The sequence below is a fragment of the Salarias fasciatus genome, chromosome 7 (assembly GCF_902148845.1).
Source record: "Salarias fasciatus chromosome 7, fSalaFa1.1, whole genome shotgun sequence".
Lineage (NCBI taxonomy): Eukaryota > Metazoa > Chordata > Actinopteri > Blenniiformes > Blenniidae > Salarias > Salarias fasciatus.
In genome coordinates this window covers 28419560-28437848 of record NC_043751.1, presented here as the reverse complement: position 1 = coordinate 28437848, position 18289 = coordinate 28419560, and the positions used below count along the sequence as shown (strand labels likewise).

The 18289-nt window shown below is 43.9% G+C and overlaps 1 protein-coding gene across 1 annotated transcript in view; it reads right to left on the bottom strand.

Moving 5' to 3' along the window:
- Nucleotides 1-3760: 3760 nt before the first annotated feature.
- Nucleotides 3761-18289, bottom strand: part of LOC115392064 (protein O-mannosyl-transferase TMTC2-like) — a 90519-nt gene continuing 75990 nt past the window's right edge. Inside the window, exons 9-12 of the mRNA XM_030096565.1 lie at nt 15759-15840; nt 13547-13661; nt 9235-9298; nt 3761-3993 (exon numbers count right to left, since the gene is read on the bottom strand). Coding sequence (XP_029952425.1) covers nt 3814-3993; nt 9235-9298; nt 13547-13661; nt 15759-15840 — 441 coding nt within the window. The 3' untranslated portion in view covers nt 3761-3813. The remainder of the gene's footprint in view (nt 3994-9234; nt 9299-13546; nt 13662-15758; nt 15841-18289) is intronic.

The window sequence follows — 18289 nt, the reverse complement described above, 5'->3', positions numbered from 1 at the left end:
GAGACAGTGCGGTGTACAGCTGATCATCATCAGTGTGAAAACTGATGCCGTGTCTCCTGATGACGTCCCCAAGAGGAAGCATGTAGAGGTTAAAAAGAATGGGACCTAAAATTGAACCTTGGGGAACCCCACATCTAATTTTATGGTTCCCGAGGAACAAGCATCCATAATTACATAAAAACAAACAGCAGAGGTCTGTCCTTCTCTGGATCTCTTCCTTCATCTTCTGACCATAACTTCTGGAGGCTTCTTCATTCAGCAGTGTGTGTTCACTTCTGTAAAAGTTTTCATTTTCATCACCGTCATCTCCAGGTGGTGCTTCATTTCGTGAGTTAACGTGGTACTTTTTATTCCTATTTAAATCCGAATAAAGCCTAGTTCTGCTCTAAAATGACCACGTGAATGCCTGAAAACTTTGAAGTTGAGATTGTACCCGAATTGACCGACGTATTATTCTCCTTTGGAAGCAGACATTCCCGGTTTCATCCACAACATTCATTTCAAGGATGTCCACATCCTGCATGCTCTCGTGATCTTCTTGCAGATCCTCACGTCCTTCCTGAGAGGTGTTAGGTTTAATCAAAGTAAAGAGAAAAAAGTGAAGCCAAACTGAGGGCACAGAGGCAAAACAAGGTGTTAACTGAGGGCCGCCGTGGACTGAAGCCGCTGCTCTCTGCCAGACGTGCGTTCCAGTCAAACCTCCAAGATTCTTTCTTGTCAGCAGTGATGGGTTTATTCTTTCCAGTGACCAGTCCAGATAAAGAACAGAGCTTTTACAGCAACACTATATGATATTACGAGCTCACCTCACTTCCTCATCCACTCAAACAGCCAGTGACCCCGGTGAGTCGACACCTTTCAGACTCGGTGACACTCCCACCACCACTATGCTGCACTTCATCTGTGCCACGTCACAATCACCATCTGGCTCCTGCAGGACTTCATTAAATAACTTCATGTTGAGATGGCAGCAAGTTTTGGAAGCAAATGTTCATATTTGGAAAAACAGACATTTTTTTCATTTCGTATACTCTCCGAAACTGTTGGGATAATGCAGTTATCATCACTGTTTCATGCTTACACTACTGATTTCTCATGTCTGGAATATTTAAACCCTTAAGGGCCCATAAATAATTATGCATATAGTGGAAAATTACTAGCATGTGTACCCAGAGAAGACTGTGCATTATCAGACTGTAACCGCCCACTAATATCCTAATAAAGAAGCTTGGGGATGAGCAGCTCTTTGCAGATGAAGGAAGCTGCCCTGATGGAGCAAGCTGTCTCTCCCCTTCACGAGTAAACTGATATGTCTCTGCCTGGTTCCTCTCGCTGGTGTGTTCTCTTGTCTCCCTATTTCAGGCTTGCAGCTGGGCTCAACCTGACAGAAACATCAAAGAAACCTTTAAATTAAGGTTGCTGCGACACTATTTACTTCGGTTCGGCCCACTCAAGATGAAATCGGCCTGTATGCTGTCCCTCCACTAGAGTTAATTTGAACACCCCTGAACTAGACGCGCTCAACTTTTTTTTACTTTGAATTAACTGATCAGTCAAAATTTCCAATATTCCTAAATATCTGTTGGACAGCTATATTTTAAATTCTAATTATGACTTAAAACCAAAGAAGAAAATAACAGTGCTTAGATTTTTTTGTGGACTTAATTTATAATAAACTGATATTCCCCGCTGTATTCATATTTTTTCAGTAGTCAAAAAATAGCTGCAAAAAAAGCCAAACACCATAAAGTTTATTGTGGAAAAAAAAAGCACATTGGGAGAAAAAAAAAATCTGTTCTGGCACATTGTTCGTTCTTTTCATCTTACAAAAAGGAGAGAGAGGCTACAAATCTTGATAATTTATACAAATACAACTTTCAAAAATAAATTTTAATTTAGTAACGCTTTGTGAACAAGTGTCTGCAACAGCCCACTGCTTGAGATCCCTGAGCAGAGACACAGAGTTGAAACAACCTTTTTCTTTTTCTTTTACACCTTCACTCAAGCAACAACAATAGGGTGTTTCTTCATAAACACTTCATATATATAGATATATATATATATATACACACATGTGAAATCTGCACATCTGGACGAGGGCTGAGTGTGAGCTGTGACTGACATAATGAACATTTCATTTCACCGTCGTAGTCAAAAACGCAACGGTGTTAACAGCATTACGACCGCAACAAAGTGACAAATATTCAAAGACTTTATCTTCATTTGTGTGTGTGTGTGTGTGTGTGTGTTGGTCTGTTTTCTACCTACGTGGGACATTGAAGTGTGTTTGGAGGTATGACTCAGTCATGACCACACACATACACCTTCCTTCAAGCTTACTTCATTTACATGAGAAAAACTGAACATAAAACACAGTGCCAGCTGGTTCTGTTGCAATAACTTACTGATAGCTGAGGAGCTTCGTGGCCAATACTAAAAACGATCACAGATACTGTACATCTCTGCCTTCCAGGAAGGTGCCGTTCCACTTACTGCAGAATCAAACACTGTTCATCACACGAATATGTACAAATGAGACCTAAAGACTGAGAACATGGATTATGGGTAATACTGGTGCTGTAAGCCAAAGTTGCTCAGATTCCACGTTTGCTGGCTACTTTTTCGCTGCATGATTTTCTGTCTACTGTAACACGATGCAGGTATATATTAGGATTCATTTTATAACAAACACACTGAAATCACTTTATTCCAACACAAAGGTATCAAGACGTTTCCCTTGGACGTGCCATGATTGTGCACTTTGTTCTGCGTTTCCGAGACGTAGCTTTTTGTATTTGGTCAGAGGAACTCCTCATCCGTTTCAGCTCTGCTGAACACACCGGGGTGTGTTTGAAAGCCTCGTACTCAGCTAACAGTACCGTCTCTTACAGTCTGCGACTTGGAGACCAGAAGGTAGCTTCATTTTTCTGTTTTCTAGCTTCTTACTGCTACAGATAGATTTGTTGTTGTTTTTATGTTGACTCTCTAATCTTAGCAGAAGAAGTAGCTGTAAGTGTCACACTGTCTGCGACATACAATGTGAATTTTATTCTTGATGTTTATTTTCAGCCTTGAGGCAAGAACATGCTCTTATTTGGCAAAATTCAGTCTTGGTGGAGGTTGCTGCTGTGCTGCAAATGGCTAATAATGTATATTCCCTTTTCAAGTTTTCACTAGATATTAAGATGCCTGCTACACAAAATCTGGAAATCCTCACAGTGTCGTGTGAGAAATCCCACAAGTAAATTAAAGTGAAACAAACACACAGACTGGAGATTTGAGGCGAGATGATCTTAACTTGATTAACTTGGATAGTGTCCACCTTACTGTTGCCACTATATGCTACAGCATCTGGACAGACAGACAGTATGAGACTCTTCGTTTCTTGACATGTTAGCATGAACAGCTTTAAGAAAACAAAAACAAAGTGTTTTGAAAGAGTGATTCATCACAAATGTTGAAGGATGTACCTAAGGTCTCGCTTCAAGTTCAAGTGCTATTGTTATTATAAAAGGAGAGAAAGAGGGAAAAAAGGAGACGGAGGGGAGAAAGTTCCACCAAGTCCAAATACCACGTCGCGCCTGCCAACCGGTGAGCAATGCCTGTGAGGAAAGCTGCTAGCCTGAGGTTGTGTGCAGAGCTCAGGAGTCATTAGGAAGGCTGTGCGGCGCAGTCGTGGCCTTTCCGAGCAAACATCCTCCCTGAGTCTCTCCCCGCTCGCCACGAGCGAGCGAGGGAGCCAAAAGGGTCGCCCTTTCCGCCAATCTGGCGCGCAGATGGCAGGTGGTCGGGCCGGAGGGGCGGCGGCGGCGCTCAGGGGCTCGTGGTCCGCAGGCCTTGCTTCTCCATGATGTTCCACAGCTTCCGCAGGTTGGACTGCGTGATGGTGTCGTCCGGCTTCAGCTGCAGCGCCCGGAGGTAATTGGCTTCGGCGTCCTGCAGCTTCCCGTTGAGGTGGAGGATCGCTCCCAGGTTCATCAAGGCTGCCGGATACTGAAAGCCACAAGAAAATAAAGAGAGAGAGAGATTACGCATCGTTTTAGTGCCTGATTAATCAGTCCGATGACTCAAAAATCCCGAGGCTGCTGGTTCGACGCCGAGCTGCAGAGATCAGCCGTCTTGAAGTCGCCTGAAGGCAGTGATTCAGCGGCACAACAGCAGTGAGCTCATGGACGAATAATGAGGAGCGATTTGCACACCAAATGATCTGTTTAGACGTAATCTGATAAAAGATTCACATTTTTAATTCCGGGCTCAAGAGCAACCGCCCAATTAAAGTTCTCTTTTTTAAAAACATACTCGGGTACTGCTCGGAAATTATTACTCTTTTATTTTATGTAGAGATTTGATAATTCCTGGTTTCCAAATGTTTGCATTTATATGCATTTTTAGTTTTAGAAAATGCTGTATAGCTTTGCTTCAGTCCTTTTATTCCTTTTTTATTTAGTGTATTTTCACAAAGCATACATTTACTCATGAAATGACAACAATCTCAACATAAAACCAATTTTGATCATTTCTGGAGCCAAAATACAGTGAAATATCAAACCTCTCATGTCATCTGAAGATTTCTCATATCGAAGGAAGTGAAGCAGATAACTTCTGCTCCATTGACTTCGTGCACGAAAATGGCTCCAAGCTAGCTTGGCGCTATTTGAGAAAGTTTAGTTGTTTGTAATTGTGGGTAAATGGGTGAAAGCGAGGGAAGTTGGGGACTGAACCTGAGCAGCAGCGCCTCGCATGCTGCTGGCTCATCGTCTCTCCCAGACCTCTGCCGCCTCGCGTGTCGCCGTGTCTTCTGCTCTGGAGCCACAGACGACAGACGCTGCTAACCGCCGCTTTGAAGTGGCTCGGGAAGAAAATGCTGTTTACTCCGGCTGGTGCCGACGGGCAAAGCCATCGTCGGCGTGCCGAGTGAGTCACGCGCACGTAAAGTAGAGGAAGAGTGTCGGCGGCGCAGTCGTATCGCCGTGGAGCATCCAGGCCACAGGAGGGAGGAGGAGGAGCCACATCTGATCATCATTTAAACCCCTAAATGTGGAAAAGATGTCTCACCCTGTAGAGAGGCTACCGTTTTACAGCTTTATACCGCCGTAATTGTTCTTCCTGGGAAACAACGGGCATTCCAATAACAGCTGCAATAAAAAAAGGGGCAATTGTGTGTTTTTAATTGCAGCATTTGTGACTTTCTAATGTTTTTATCGCCCTCGTACATCAACGTCTCCTCATATGAAGCACGGTTATAGCATCCTGACGTTTATGTTTGTGCCGTGCCACAAGCTAACAATTTTCTTCTCACTGCCTATTAAGTCATTAGCAGTAATTCCCCGCTCGGTGTTTGCTTGGCAAAATGTGTTGTGATGAGAAATCCGGTGCAGGGTTATGCGAATGAGTAACGCAGAGAAGCCACACAATGCTGAAAAAACAAACCCTTAAACCGCTGGAATACTTGGCAACTGAAATTTTTGTGTTTTTTGTTTTAAAGAAGAATACCTTGGAAATTATGAAAGTGCAAAAACAGTTTCAACAACCTAACTTTTCTGTTATTAACTGTTTTTCCTAACAGGGCTTTAAAGGTAAATTTGGAAGAAAATACAGAAGCTTCCAAAAAGAGGATTTGAGTTGATATAAATAAAACTAATAATTGCACTTTAAATAAAATACTCTTCATGAACATAAGCCTCTGAAAAACTAAATGCCCTTTCATCACATGTTTAAAATAGGGGGGTTGAAGAGTAACAGGGAGGTTTCTGAACTCAAGTGCTTACAGATATGAAGACCATTTATCTTACTTTGTCCATACTGTTGATTGCATGAACTGCCGCCCTCTTCACTGCGCCGCTCCACCCGAGTCGCGTAACTAAACTCTCAAAACATCTCTGTTTTTCCACTGTCAAGGTGGGATGAGCGATGCGCCGCGAGAATGAGAACAATATGTTGAATAGTGCTGCGTTTCTCATAGGCAGAATTAAACTGCTGAATAAATCAACAGACTGGAGAGTAATCCCACTGTCCCTTTGGAAGGAAGCCATTTCTTTCCTCAGCAAATATGAAACATAACGCAGACGCTCTGCCAGAAATGAAGGCTGGCATGACTAACAACTCTTCTGTTTTCACCCCAAAAACGAACATCCGTGCCGTTTCAATGTGAGGCGATTCCTTCACAATGTGCAATCAGCTCAATCTTTTAGCCAAACAGAAATTAGTCTCCGTGTTTCAAAAACGACCAGCGTTCTTGAATTTAATGGCCGGGTAACTCCGAGGCCGTTGCTCTTTAAATTACCTCGTCTTTGACTCCACCACTCCGGGTCAAACCACAAAAGTTATGGAGGGATCAATTTGCAAGTTAGTGATACTTTTTTTTCTCTCCTCCGTTGCACTAGTCTGAAATTGCTTCCCAAAAAGTAATTCTGTTTTCACATGGGCACAGTGAGAAGTGGCAGTGAAGGACCACACAGAAGAAACTGCAAACGGTAGGGTGTGAAGCAGTTTTCAAGTCATCTTTGAGGATTTCTGTTCAGCGGTGTGCCAGCGAATGTGTTTGAATGGAAGATCTTGGAAAGCTCTTTTAAACTGAAGAAAATTGTTCGATATTGATAAAATTTTTTTTACCATTGGGTCGGTCAAGTAGGGAAGTCAGTGACCTCTGAAGACGTACAGCTACGCCTCAGCGTCAGACGGCGTGTGTCACTGAAGGAAAACTGGAATCCAACGTTTGTGGAGGAAAAAGTAGAATTGAATTAATGAGATGCCGGTGAAGAGACTGAAGTTACACGACAATTCAAACGAAAACGCAGCATTTCAAAAGTAGCAGTTTCAGTGTCTCCCAGCATTGCTTCTTGTAAACCGACACCTAAAATGCAAAGAAGGTTTTTTCCCATTTTCACTTGAAAACGGCACTCAAACATCGAGACGTTGATCAAATTGAAATCCCCGGTTTAAGCAACCAGCGGGCAGATCTAACATATTTGTTTGCACACCGTCTCGAGCCCTGAAGATAGATAGGAAACTGAGGGGCGCAACATATGAAACGGTGAAACCCGAAAACCCTCGGGGCAAAAAGTCAACTGACATCCTGGTTTCCTTCACAGTAAAGCTGCAGCGCAGGTTCAAAAGCCGGTTCCCTTCACCCCATGCAGAAGTGAATCAATTCCTGAGTTTATGTTCCTTTCTCAAGTCTCCCCGCAGGCCGCGGCGAACAAACACTGCCTCTCGCCTTCATATATTTAGGACTTTGTGATTTATACCCTTTCTTGTGGATTCTTCTCTGCACTTTGCAACACTTTACAGAACACAGCCTTGTCAAAAGCTTTAATTTTTTTCTCATTTCCTGCTGCTTTGTAACCTCTCTAACTCTCCGCCCCTGCCAAAAGTGGCATGTAGGAGCAAAACCACGGCCAGATGTAGAGGCGTATTAACCTCCGCTGTAAAGCGCCATGTGCCGTGTTCAGCGTGAGGCTCGGACGGGGGATGACCTGAACGTAACGACTGCAGATCAGCACTTAAGCAAAAAATACCAGAGCAGATTGGGAAAGTTCTGGGAGTACAGATGTTAAAGGTTGAGGAGGGCAGCCGACGCCAAGCGTGCATCCGATTGGGCTCAGTTCATCTAGATAGAGGGAATCGTGGGACTAAGGGTCTAAATCCCCTGAATGAAGGGAATTGTCCTGTCTCGCTCAGTGGGAGCAGACGTGTGCGCTTAATAAGAAACACCGGTGGAGAGCGAAGAGTCGAGCCGCAATAAAGCGTGAAATGACAAATGAAGATGGACAGGATACATGGCTTTAGTCGAGTCCCGTCGCAGAGAACAAAGGAGACGGGAAAGAAGATGGATGAAGATACTTAATTATAATCGTGACTCCGTTTTAAGCAGTGCAAATGGCAGACGGCGGTCAACACACAGGCGACCAAATAGGGGCAAAAAAAAGTCCCTCTCTTTGGAATTTTCATGTTCTTCCTCATAATGGTTCAAACTTCAATTCCTATTTTTGATGGTGGTTTTCTTTCTGCTTTCTCGTTGGAGGCAAGTTGGAATGTGTTCCACATAAAAAGGGTCCCTGAGCACCCTGACCTCTGACCTCTGTCTCCAAGAAGACACAACCATGCAAATATGACGCAACGTGCACGGAAAGAGACGGCCTCAGTTGGTCTGCCTACAGGGCAAGATGGTATTTTACTTTATAAATACAACCTGTGCAAACAGCTGCTGCAGAGACTGTATCTGTGCTTCAATAAAGTCTGTGTCAGACTGAAGGGAACGCTGCTGGAATTTGCTCATCAATTTTGTTCACAACAGAAAACAAATATGCAAGATATAAAGACATGATGTGGAAACAGTGGACGGAGGATGCTAACTTCAAATCCAGAGCTCTGTGTAGGTGTAAATGAGGGTGTCATGTGAAACTATAGCTATGGAGTTTGATAATGAAGTGTTTATTATTATGCTAAAAGTTTCCATCTCATGTCAGTGCGAGCAAAGCATAAATATGCATCTGCACCAGGAGGGGAAACGTTTCCAACGCTCACCTTTAGCTCTGTGGTTGTTCTTCATTATTCATGTATGCATTTGAACTGGAGCAATAGGAAAAATGATTTTTCTAACTAACTCTCCACATGGCTTTAATTAAATGTTAAAAACTCAACGGAACCTGATCGGAGCTCAGATTCATGGCCTGTGTGGGCATCTTAAACATAACCCTTTGTGATACTTAACTTTCTCTGTTGTGTTTTGTTGAGCTTTGTGTAGGTTAAACCTGTGTTTGTCTGCACACACAACCAGACTTTATCGTCTGTGTATCTTTCTTCAGATGTATTCCATCATTAATTTCGCTCCTTCTTCTAATCAAGCTTCAGACATAAACACGGTGACCTGATGCCAAACAAACATCCCTCCCCATGTGGCCCCGGACGTAAAGAACTTGACCCATCCTGTCAGGCTCTTAAAGACAGAACCCTCATTCATTCTCAAGATGTCACCGTCCCCTGACGGAGTGTTATTTTCATTATTCTTTTCACTTTGCTTACCCTGGCCTCAGCTTTGAACTTGGTGATGGATGTTGCACAAGCAAACCTCTGAGCTTAGTAAAGACCGAGCCCCTCATTTCTCCGAGCTCGGCTGACAATGAGGGCTGTTTGTGAGGAGGCAGAAAGGGCAAGTAATATATCGGAAAACTACCCGACTGATTGCACCGTGTCCATCAGGGCTTTCTTTTTTTTTTTTTTTTTTTTACTCACGTTGGGTCTCAGGCTCGCCGCTTGTTCGTAATACTTCTCGGCTGCCTCATTTAGGCTGGCTTGTCTGGAAAGGGAAAAGAGACAGAGAGAAAGAGGCAATCATTACTCATTTTTATTGCTGCTGGCTTCAGATGAGGCCTTGTACCCTGTGTGTTTACGGGCGCTCAGGGGTCACTGACAGAATCACAGGGAAACAACATGAAGGACGAGAGAAGCGGACCTGAGCGCCCGCAGCTTTCTCCTCCGATCGCATCTTCCACCAGATAGCATCTGAGCCGAGCGGTGCAAAGCAAGCATTTTCGATTTTAATTGAACCTTGAGGTCACGACATTTGGCTCATTGGCTGCTTGAAGAAATAAGGAAAGAAACCGCGGCTGATCAGGAATATTTACTGGACATTTGTGTTTCCATCTGGTCTGGGGAAATGTGGTTTGTCGTGCAGAAATACTGGAGAGAGAAAAATAATTTCATAACTGAAGCAACGGCAGAGCTGCTGGAACAGATGCAGCGAAGTACGGCGTCTATGTGGCACAATGGGAGGAAAAAAGGAGTTTAAGGGCAGATGGTTTGTCTGCATGAGACCCTGAAACCGAAAATACTTTGTTCCTGCGGACATAAAACCTGCAGTGAACGTCCTATATTACGCCACTTATCATCTTTCATAATCCACTGCTCCACCTACTGCTTTACACAAACCAGCGGCTCCCCATGTCACAAAATACTTCCTGTTCTTAATAGCCTGGTATCTCAGAAATAACTTTTATGATCCGCAGCTGCGGGCTTTTCACTGATGGTAACAATTGTCTAATTGCGAACAATTTCGCTCGACAAAGTCAAGGACGGAGTGGATGACGGCAGACTGCGGAGCCCCTTAAGTCGTAATGATCAAAGGAAACAACTCCTCTGGAGCCGCGGTTTCATTTCGGCTGTCGCAGTGTGTTAAGAAACCATCATTTGTACGATTCCAGATCGGAGCCAAAGTGACCCGAGCGCACACGTTCATGCTTGGTTTGGAAAACGGTGTCCTCTGAGAGCAAAACGGTTTGATCTCTGACGACAGGAGGGAGAACGCTGATATTCCGCGGATCAAAAGCATTCGTTTAATGCTTCAGGAACAGTTAGGAAGCATCAACGAGTATTTGATGTGTCTCCTCGAGGCCGTGATTCTCTGAAGTATTTAAACTATTGCCTGAAATATGAGTGTGGAGCGTGTGGTAAACAAACTGACGCTCCTCCAGTCCCAACGCGACTTTATCAGCGTCCATCTCATTTACCGACATTCTCAGAAATCGACATGACTGTTTGTATTTATTTTAGCGCGACTGAAACTTTCCAGCCTGCTTCCGAGGAAGCGTTTTTACATTCCAGCGATGATCCAAACTCCAGCTGGCGTTGCTGAATTCATCCTGAGATTATAAATATGGGTTTTGCGTCCAACCACAACCATGCGTTTGTTTGCCAGCATAATATTTAGAAAGCAAAACCTTCTGAGAAGAAAAATGGACATATTCATTTGTGTAATATTATAATCGCATTTCTAAATTATTAGACGAGAAGTGGCGAGCAGCAGGACCTCCCCGAGCCGTCCCATGTGAACGCCCGCCTGGGCTTAACGCGTCGGTTTGAGATGAACGGCACAGGAACAAGCAGAGAGTGATGAGAAAATTGAGCAAAAGTGAAAGGAATGAGACTCCCTTGAGGAAAATAAAAATTCTTGACCATAATTCAAATCCGCACCCAAACCGCGGATCTCCCTTTTTTTTTTTTTTTTTTGTCTTTTTTAAGGAAGCGCTAAGAACTCCAGACACACACTGACAGATACTGCTCATATGCATGTCATAGTTGGATGCTAATGACTCTGAGCGCAAATTGCATTTTCAACAACAGACATCGACTGGTGCTGAAACCGCAGCCGTCCCATCCGTCTCCGGCCAAAACAATTACATTCTGTCAGAGCGAGATCCTGAAAAACTGAACTACACACAAACATCTTCCCCAGGGCCAGTAATGAATCTGAGCAGCACCGTATTACCATCATATCATCAATAGTTCCAAACCGTTCTTGACAAATAAGCACACAATGATATATCTGATATCATGACAGCATAAAGTGATATTTCAGATATGGTGGATTAGATTATTGTAAATGACATACAGTTTGAATGAGGTAAACTAAGAGTGGGACTATTGGGACTTTTCAATCACTTCTTAAGTCATCGTCTCATATGAATTCATGTGAATTTGTTTTTAACCCTTTATTTTCATCAATATTTTAGCTCATTTATTATAGTCTATTTTCAAATATATCCACGCTGAAATCATATGTATACTTTAAACATACATTTTATTACAATGAAATCTTAGTAACTGTGAGAATGAAGTGTTTCTACTAAAATATATCTGAATTCAGTCAAGATGGGAAAATGGCACATTTCAGAATGCTTCCAGATGCACGTTTTCCATCAATATGGCAGTGGTTTGGTGGAAAGTTTAAAAAAAAAAGGGCTTGTTCTGCACACAAATAGGAAATTTTCATTTGATACCTGCTTATTTTATTTCGAAACTTCAGTAAAAATAATTTAAAAAAAGCTTTGAATTTAACTACAGCAAAAGGTTTCGGCTGCTCAACATGCGCGTAAATGTGATGTGAAGGAAAATGAAAACGTTCTTCCTGAGCTTCATTTCATCCTGGCTGAAAAAGATTCACAAACAGCAGCCTCTTTCACGGAGTCTGACAGTGGAAATGGAGCCGTGCTGCTGGAGATGTTTCCTGGTTCTTCCTGTCATGTGAATGATGTGAACTGAGAAAATGGACCTTTCCAAACTGGTCACTCTCCTCTGTTCCTGGCTGCATGGATGGAGATAAACAGTCCGTTTTTTTTTGGGTTTTTTTGGTATCATAGAAATCTAATAAATTACAGGAAAGCACAAGTACATACCATTTAGCCACACTACCCAACTTTTCTTGACCTCCTTTCACACTATGAAGGAGACATAGGCTCAATGAAACATGAGGAAGACGGGACATTACTAGAGAGGAAGCAAGGTGGTCAAAAGCCAAACACCCGGGAGGGTAGTAGACGACATTTGTAAATTTAAGAAGCCCTTTTGCTCCTTCTTTTAATCTCCGCTTCTTCTTTGTGCGTAGATTCACTTGTGTCCCCACCGGCCGAGCGCCTTTCCACGTCTGTGTCCAAGACAAACACATAAAGAACCTGAGCCCGGGAGGAGCGGGACCCCATGCTGGGCAGGCGGAGATGAGTTCAACCCCGACCCTGCTTGAAGCTCTCTTTAGCTGCCAGAGGTCCGGACCTGGAAGAGGCCCGAGACCGAAACCGGCTGGTGGTGAAGACCCTCCATGACGGGGCCGACGGGGGAAGAGCAGCTGTTAGTCTTGCACTATTGCAGCACTACTGGGCCGTTTTATCAACGCTCAACGAGCAGTTTCACCAAAAATCCCCAGGTTATTGATCAGGACTTTGACTCAGTCCAAGTTGTAGCTGAGATAATAAAAGCCAGTAACACTGGACCTGTTTACACGACAATGTTTTTAAATGGTTTGCAGCAGAAACGCTGCTACTGCGCATGTGCAACACGACTGCTTTAAAAATCTCAACAACTTCCCAAGTAGATGAACAACAACAACAACAACAACAACAACAACAGTAGCAGCTTCCAGAGTGTCAGGACTCCCAGTCCAGATTCTGCTGGGACTTGGTAGTTAGTTGAGAGTCAAATGTAATATAACTACACTAATTTGTAAATGATTACAGCGTGTTGTTCTCTGGACATGTGTGTGATTGCTGCCATTTCTGTGGAAACGGACATTGTTTTCAAAACGTTGCTGTGTAAACGCGAAACTTTTCTGAAACAAAAATGCCAAAATGTGTTGTCCCCTGAAACATCAGATAGACGGGGCCTCAGTGAATGGCTGTATTTCTGCACTTCCACTCCCGATGCTCTGATCATCGCTAATACAGCACCTCGAGAGCTTTTTCTGTTTTTTCTGATTAAAAAATGTGAGTGAGGGCCTCCGGTGAAAGAATGAACCAGGCTGAGAGACGGCTTATGAAGTTATATGACTGCGCTGTGCACTAAGACAAACCAGCAGTTTCTGGGCTGGCGAGAGGATTACAAATCACAGCCAAGCAAAATCACGGCAGCTGAAGAGCGGCGTAAGCTCCCCGGATAAACCGTGCAGACAGCAGACCTCCCCCCCTCCTGTGGCCCACCCATCTCATCAACACAGGCTCAAACGCCCGCTCTTCATCCATGGAAGTCACCAAAATAAAGACTCTGATCAAACACTCACCTGAGCATGTGCGCTGCGCTGAAGACCACATCGAACTCGCCGCTGTCGAGGCGAGCCGCTTTCTTCGCCATCTCTGCGGCTTCCAGGAGTCGTGACTCCTCCAACAAAAACTGACCTGGTAGGAGAGAACGGCACCGCTGTTAAAATGCAGGGACACACACACACACACACACACACACACACACACACACACACACACACCATCTAATAATGTTGCCTTTGGCCGCAGAGAGGGGACAGTCTAGACTCCCTCAGTAATAAGACGCTGAAACGTTAGAAACAAGTGCATGGGACCGTCTCTGCTTGGCCATCTTTCAGGCCCATTTGTTCGGATTAGCCGACCTTGATGCCTCAGTTTCTCGAGGAGTGAAATGTTTCTCACAGGAGGGTTGAGTCTCATTATGGGCGCGCCAGGCCTGCACTGAAACATCTAATAAGTTTGGGTTTGAGGACGGCTGACAAGGCCGTGAACCTAGGGCTGAGCCTTGTGGTAGGAGCAAGGTTTGGACAGGAACTCACACCGTGTTGACTTTGGTTAGGCCGTCGACTGTACCGGGATGCCGGACCACTGAGTGAACCTCGGCCTGTTTTTCTTGGTGATTGTGGATGAAACTGTAGCGGCATTACTAGCCTGAGGTGGGACATGGATTTAAAGAGTCTTTAGACTATGACTCAGAGGAGAAATCCTTCTGGCTGAAAACATCCCTGCAGCCTCAGTTTAGGAATCAGACGGCACTTTAGATGGAATTAGAGACAGAATTAAGACCAGCCTCTATTGGACAATGTGATTTACAGTGTGAATGCTACGCTTTAGGGTCTGAACCTCGTATTTTTTCATAGATGATGCAGTTAATAGAACAATGAATCATTCTCACTCTTTTCAATGAATGAATAATCAGGATGAATTGTTAAAATGGACATAATGCTGTTGACAACAGACATTTTTTTGAAATAGCTGCAGAGTTTCATTCAGCGTTATTGCAGCAAATAGCCTTTTTCAACAGATTTACAGTTATTAAAATGCAGACTTTACAATCTGTCCCAACACACACACAGTAAACAATACATAAACAAAGTATGACTCTGGCATGAAAAAAAGAAAAGCGACTCGCTGCAGTTTAACCTCGAACACCAGGCGTTAGCACTGTATGGATTTCTTTACTCCAGTCATCTGAATGGTGCCACAGCCTGTTTACCTGGACGGTTCAGTTGGAACGCCACTGTCTCTGCAGATCAATACAGCTCATCGTATCATTACCAGATTGATTAACCTTTGGCGATGACAAGCCTCAGATAGTTCCTCCACAATCATGAACGTGATGCATCAGCTGCCTTAAATGCCCTTTGTAAACCAGAGCAGTGCTGGTAAGTCGACACGTCAGGCCGTTATAAACAGCTGCTTCAGACAGAAAAGGCTTTCAGACACTGTGGAAGCAGGAGAGCAATTAACCTGTCGGCTTCTTCAAACTGCTGCTATGATGGTGATTAAATCGAAGGAGAAAGACGGAAACTTAATTCCACGTGTGAGATTCTGAATGCATTAAAGATTTAAAAAAACAGTATTGATTCTTCTTGTGTTCCTCTAAGACGGGGTGTCAAACATAAGGCCTGTGGGCCAGAACCGGACTGTGGGGAGCTCCATGTAGGGTCACCAAACCACCAAGCAAATTGTAAATATTTCAACAAATTTAGAGATTTTTTTCTGAACATTTCTTAAGAGTAGCAGACACAACACTGAGATTTGAGGTATTGGTGAAATATAGCTACCTTATTGATCGTCTCAAGGTTATTTACATCACAACAACGGCAAAAAAACCTTTGCAGTTCAAATTTAAAGGTTATTAGAGCACAATTTTATCCACTCAAGATAAAATAGGGCTGTTTGTGTAACCTTAACTAAAACATTTTTGACAAAACTGCTATAAGAAACACACCGATTCTGATACTGTGAAATTGTAAATGCACTAAAAGCTGTTTAAATATCTTCTGAGGCCTTGCTCAGGTGACCCACTGGCAGTGGGATTCAAACCAGTTGCTTTCCTTCTTCCAAATGGACCAACTCTGTCCATCAAACTTCTCCATAATGATACAGAACTAATGAAAACATAATTAATAGTCGAGCATGAACGTGTTAAATTTCCACATCGACTATTGGAAACATCAGAACGAAGTCGGTTTATGTTAGAACCAAAGGAAAATAATCGGCGCTTACCATAATGCATGTAACAGTTGCCTTTTGTGGGGTCGAGTTGGATGGCCTTCAGGAAGAACCTCTCCGCTTCTGTTTTCTGGCCCTGAGAGAGATGGATTAAACACTGTGTCATTATTGTTTCAACTACCCCTCAAAACCCCTCATTATAAAAACACCGCACTCAGCCCGACAGCCAGAATACCTTTGTGTGTAGCTAACGTCCCCCTCTCCACCGCAGACCTGCTTCAACAATAAATCCTAATAAACAGACATGAAACACGCGGACCACCACTGTTATTCTTCCAGGCTCATGTGTCGCGCCGTCAAAGTGCGCACTGTCATGTTTGGCACCGGGAGGCCGACGGGCCAAAGGCTCATTCATTACACACTTTTATCTGCACAAAGAACACTTCCAGAGCACGACCGCGGATCGCTGGCGTGTGTGGCCTGACCGCCGCGGCGCTGCAGGGAGACGGCAGGAGAGGGGAATGGAGACGCCGGGAAACCGACGGAGAGGCTTCACTGGGGGATTTCTCTCATACAGGTGTGCGACGAACGCGCACATTCCTCTCTGCGAGCACAGTGTTGTTGCAAGCTTTGAAGAGATGAAAGAATCCATACCGCGAGGGCGAGCATACCGTGATGAGAAGAGAAAACAGCGAGGGCCCCGAGGGGCCGAGAGCTCTCCCCCGGCCGCTCGCGCTGTGGCACGTAACCAATCACGGCTCAAACAGAACCGAGCAGCTGGCCGGGGCGCGCGCCAGCTGGGGCTCCGACACGCCTTCGCTCGCAGTTGGGCACCAGATGCCATCTGATCAACAATTAACAACGTGCACTCATCAATAAAAGCCGATGCATTAATAATGCAACTATCAGTACGCGTTTTAGTCCGAGAGCTAATGTCCTCTCCTGAATAAAACATGCTATTAAACCGGAGCTGGAGCAGTTGTGGAGACTTGAGATAATTTGCCAAAGCCTTGGAAAAGATAAAGGAGGATTATATAAAGTCTGAATAAGCCAATAGAAAACTATTTATACAAGTGTGAAATACTACAAATTGCTTGCGTTGAGTCAGTTATGAGAATGAGCTCCAGTCAGTCGGGCACACTGGCGGTATTAATGAACGTGCATTTAGTCAAGCGGCTCCATTTTCACTGAGCAGCAGATTCAATAAATACAGAATTTTCTAGTGTAAATACCAGAGTGCGGTTTCTCTCGATGCTGCAGAAAATCCAGCCCGTGCTAAGTACATGTTTAACACAGCCTGACGGCGTCCAACAGCAGATCACGGCCTGAAAAGCATCATTTCTGTGTGTTTTTACACTCCTGCTTGCAGATGTAGGAATGCATACATTAGAGGACCAGCTGCTTTTATAATAACAGAGGTCAACGCCGCTTTGGCAAATCTCCCAATTACGCTGCAATGAGCCGCAGTAATGTGTGGATGGAAGATTTATGTATGAATGGAGACCATGTCCGGAGTGACGAATATGGCAGTCGTTACTCTGAACTGCTAAAATGTGAAAAGGAGCTCATTTGTCATTAACGTCGGAAGATCTTAAAGCTTCGATTGTTCCCTGAGGTGCCATCCGTTTCACTTTTCGCTCTTAAAAACCCCACTATCTCCCTCATCTTAACATTTTATTGAGGTTTATAACTCAGTTTCTGTTTGACTTTGATAATCACAAAACTCAGCTGTGTGAAGATCAGTCATGGTAATGCTTCGAATCCAACATCAGTCACCCGCATCACATCTCCTCTGAACAGTTGTGCTCAGAAAAGGAAGTGGATGTATATTTTTCTTCATTCGGTCGTTCTCTTTGTTTAAGGAAGGGTTGTATGGGCGGATGTAAAGCTTCAGGCGTGGATATGGATCAAGTTTAGGGATAGTCAAATTTAATTTATCAGATATTTCTCTTTCTTCCTCTGGCTTGTCAGTCTGCGCCCTCCAGGTGTGGATATAGAGAATATGATTCACCGAGTGACTCAAAGCCTAAAGTTTGTGTATGATTTGTGTTCGGGTTCAATCTGGAAGCCACATTTTTTTAAAATTTCAAAAGAGACCACTGATTTTTTAAAAAAGTCATTTCTTAAGAGCAGCAGCCCAACACCACACGAGACCTGAGCAGAGATATCGGTGATGCTGCCATGAAAGACAGCGAGCCAGCATTAGCCTCAAAGACACGCTGTCAGGGTGAGTTTATAAAATATGCATAATGTTTCACTGTATTTTGCCCCATAAGCTTTCATTAAAATTGGCTTAATAATCCCTGATGATTATTGTGTACTGAATGTGATTGTCTGGGTTTGATCTGTCCACTGTGAACCTTCTTTCATCCACAGTCAGCTGGAATCAGCTCCAATGGTGGAGAAACTTGATTGATGGACAGTCCTTAATCCTCATGTTGAACCCATATTGGAAAAAAAAAAAAAAACAAGAATAGTTTGTGACATTAATGCGCACTCTGCCCGCCTGCTGTCGCTGCACGCTTCACGAGGTTTAGGAACTCCTTTTTTGTTCGACTGAAGGCACCTTGGGGCCACAGAGAGCT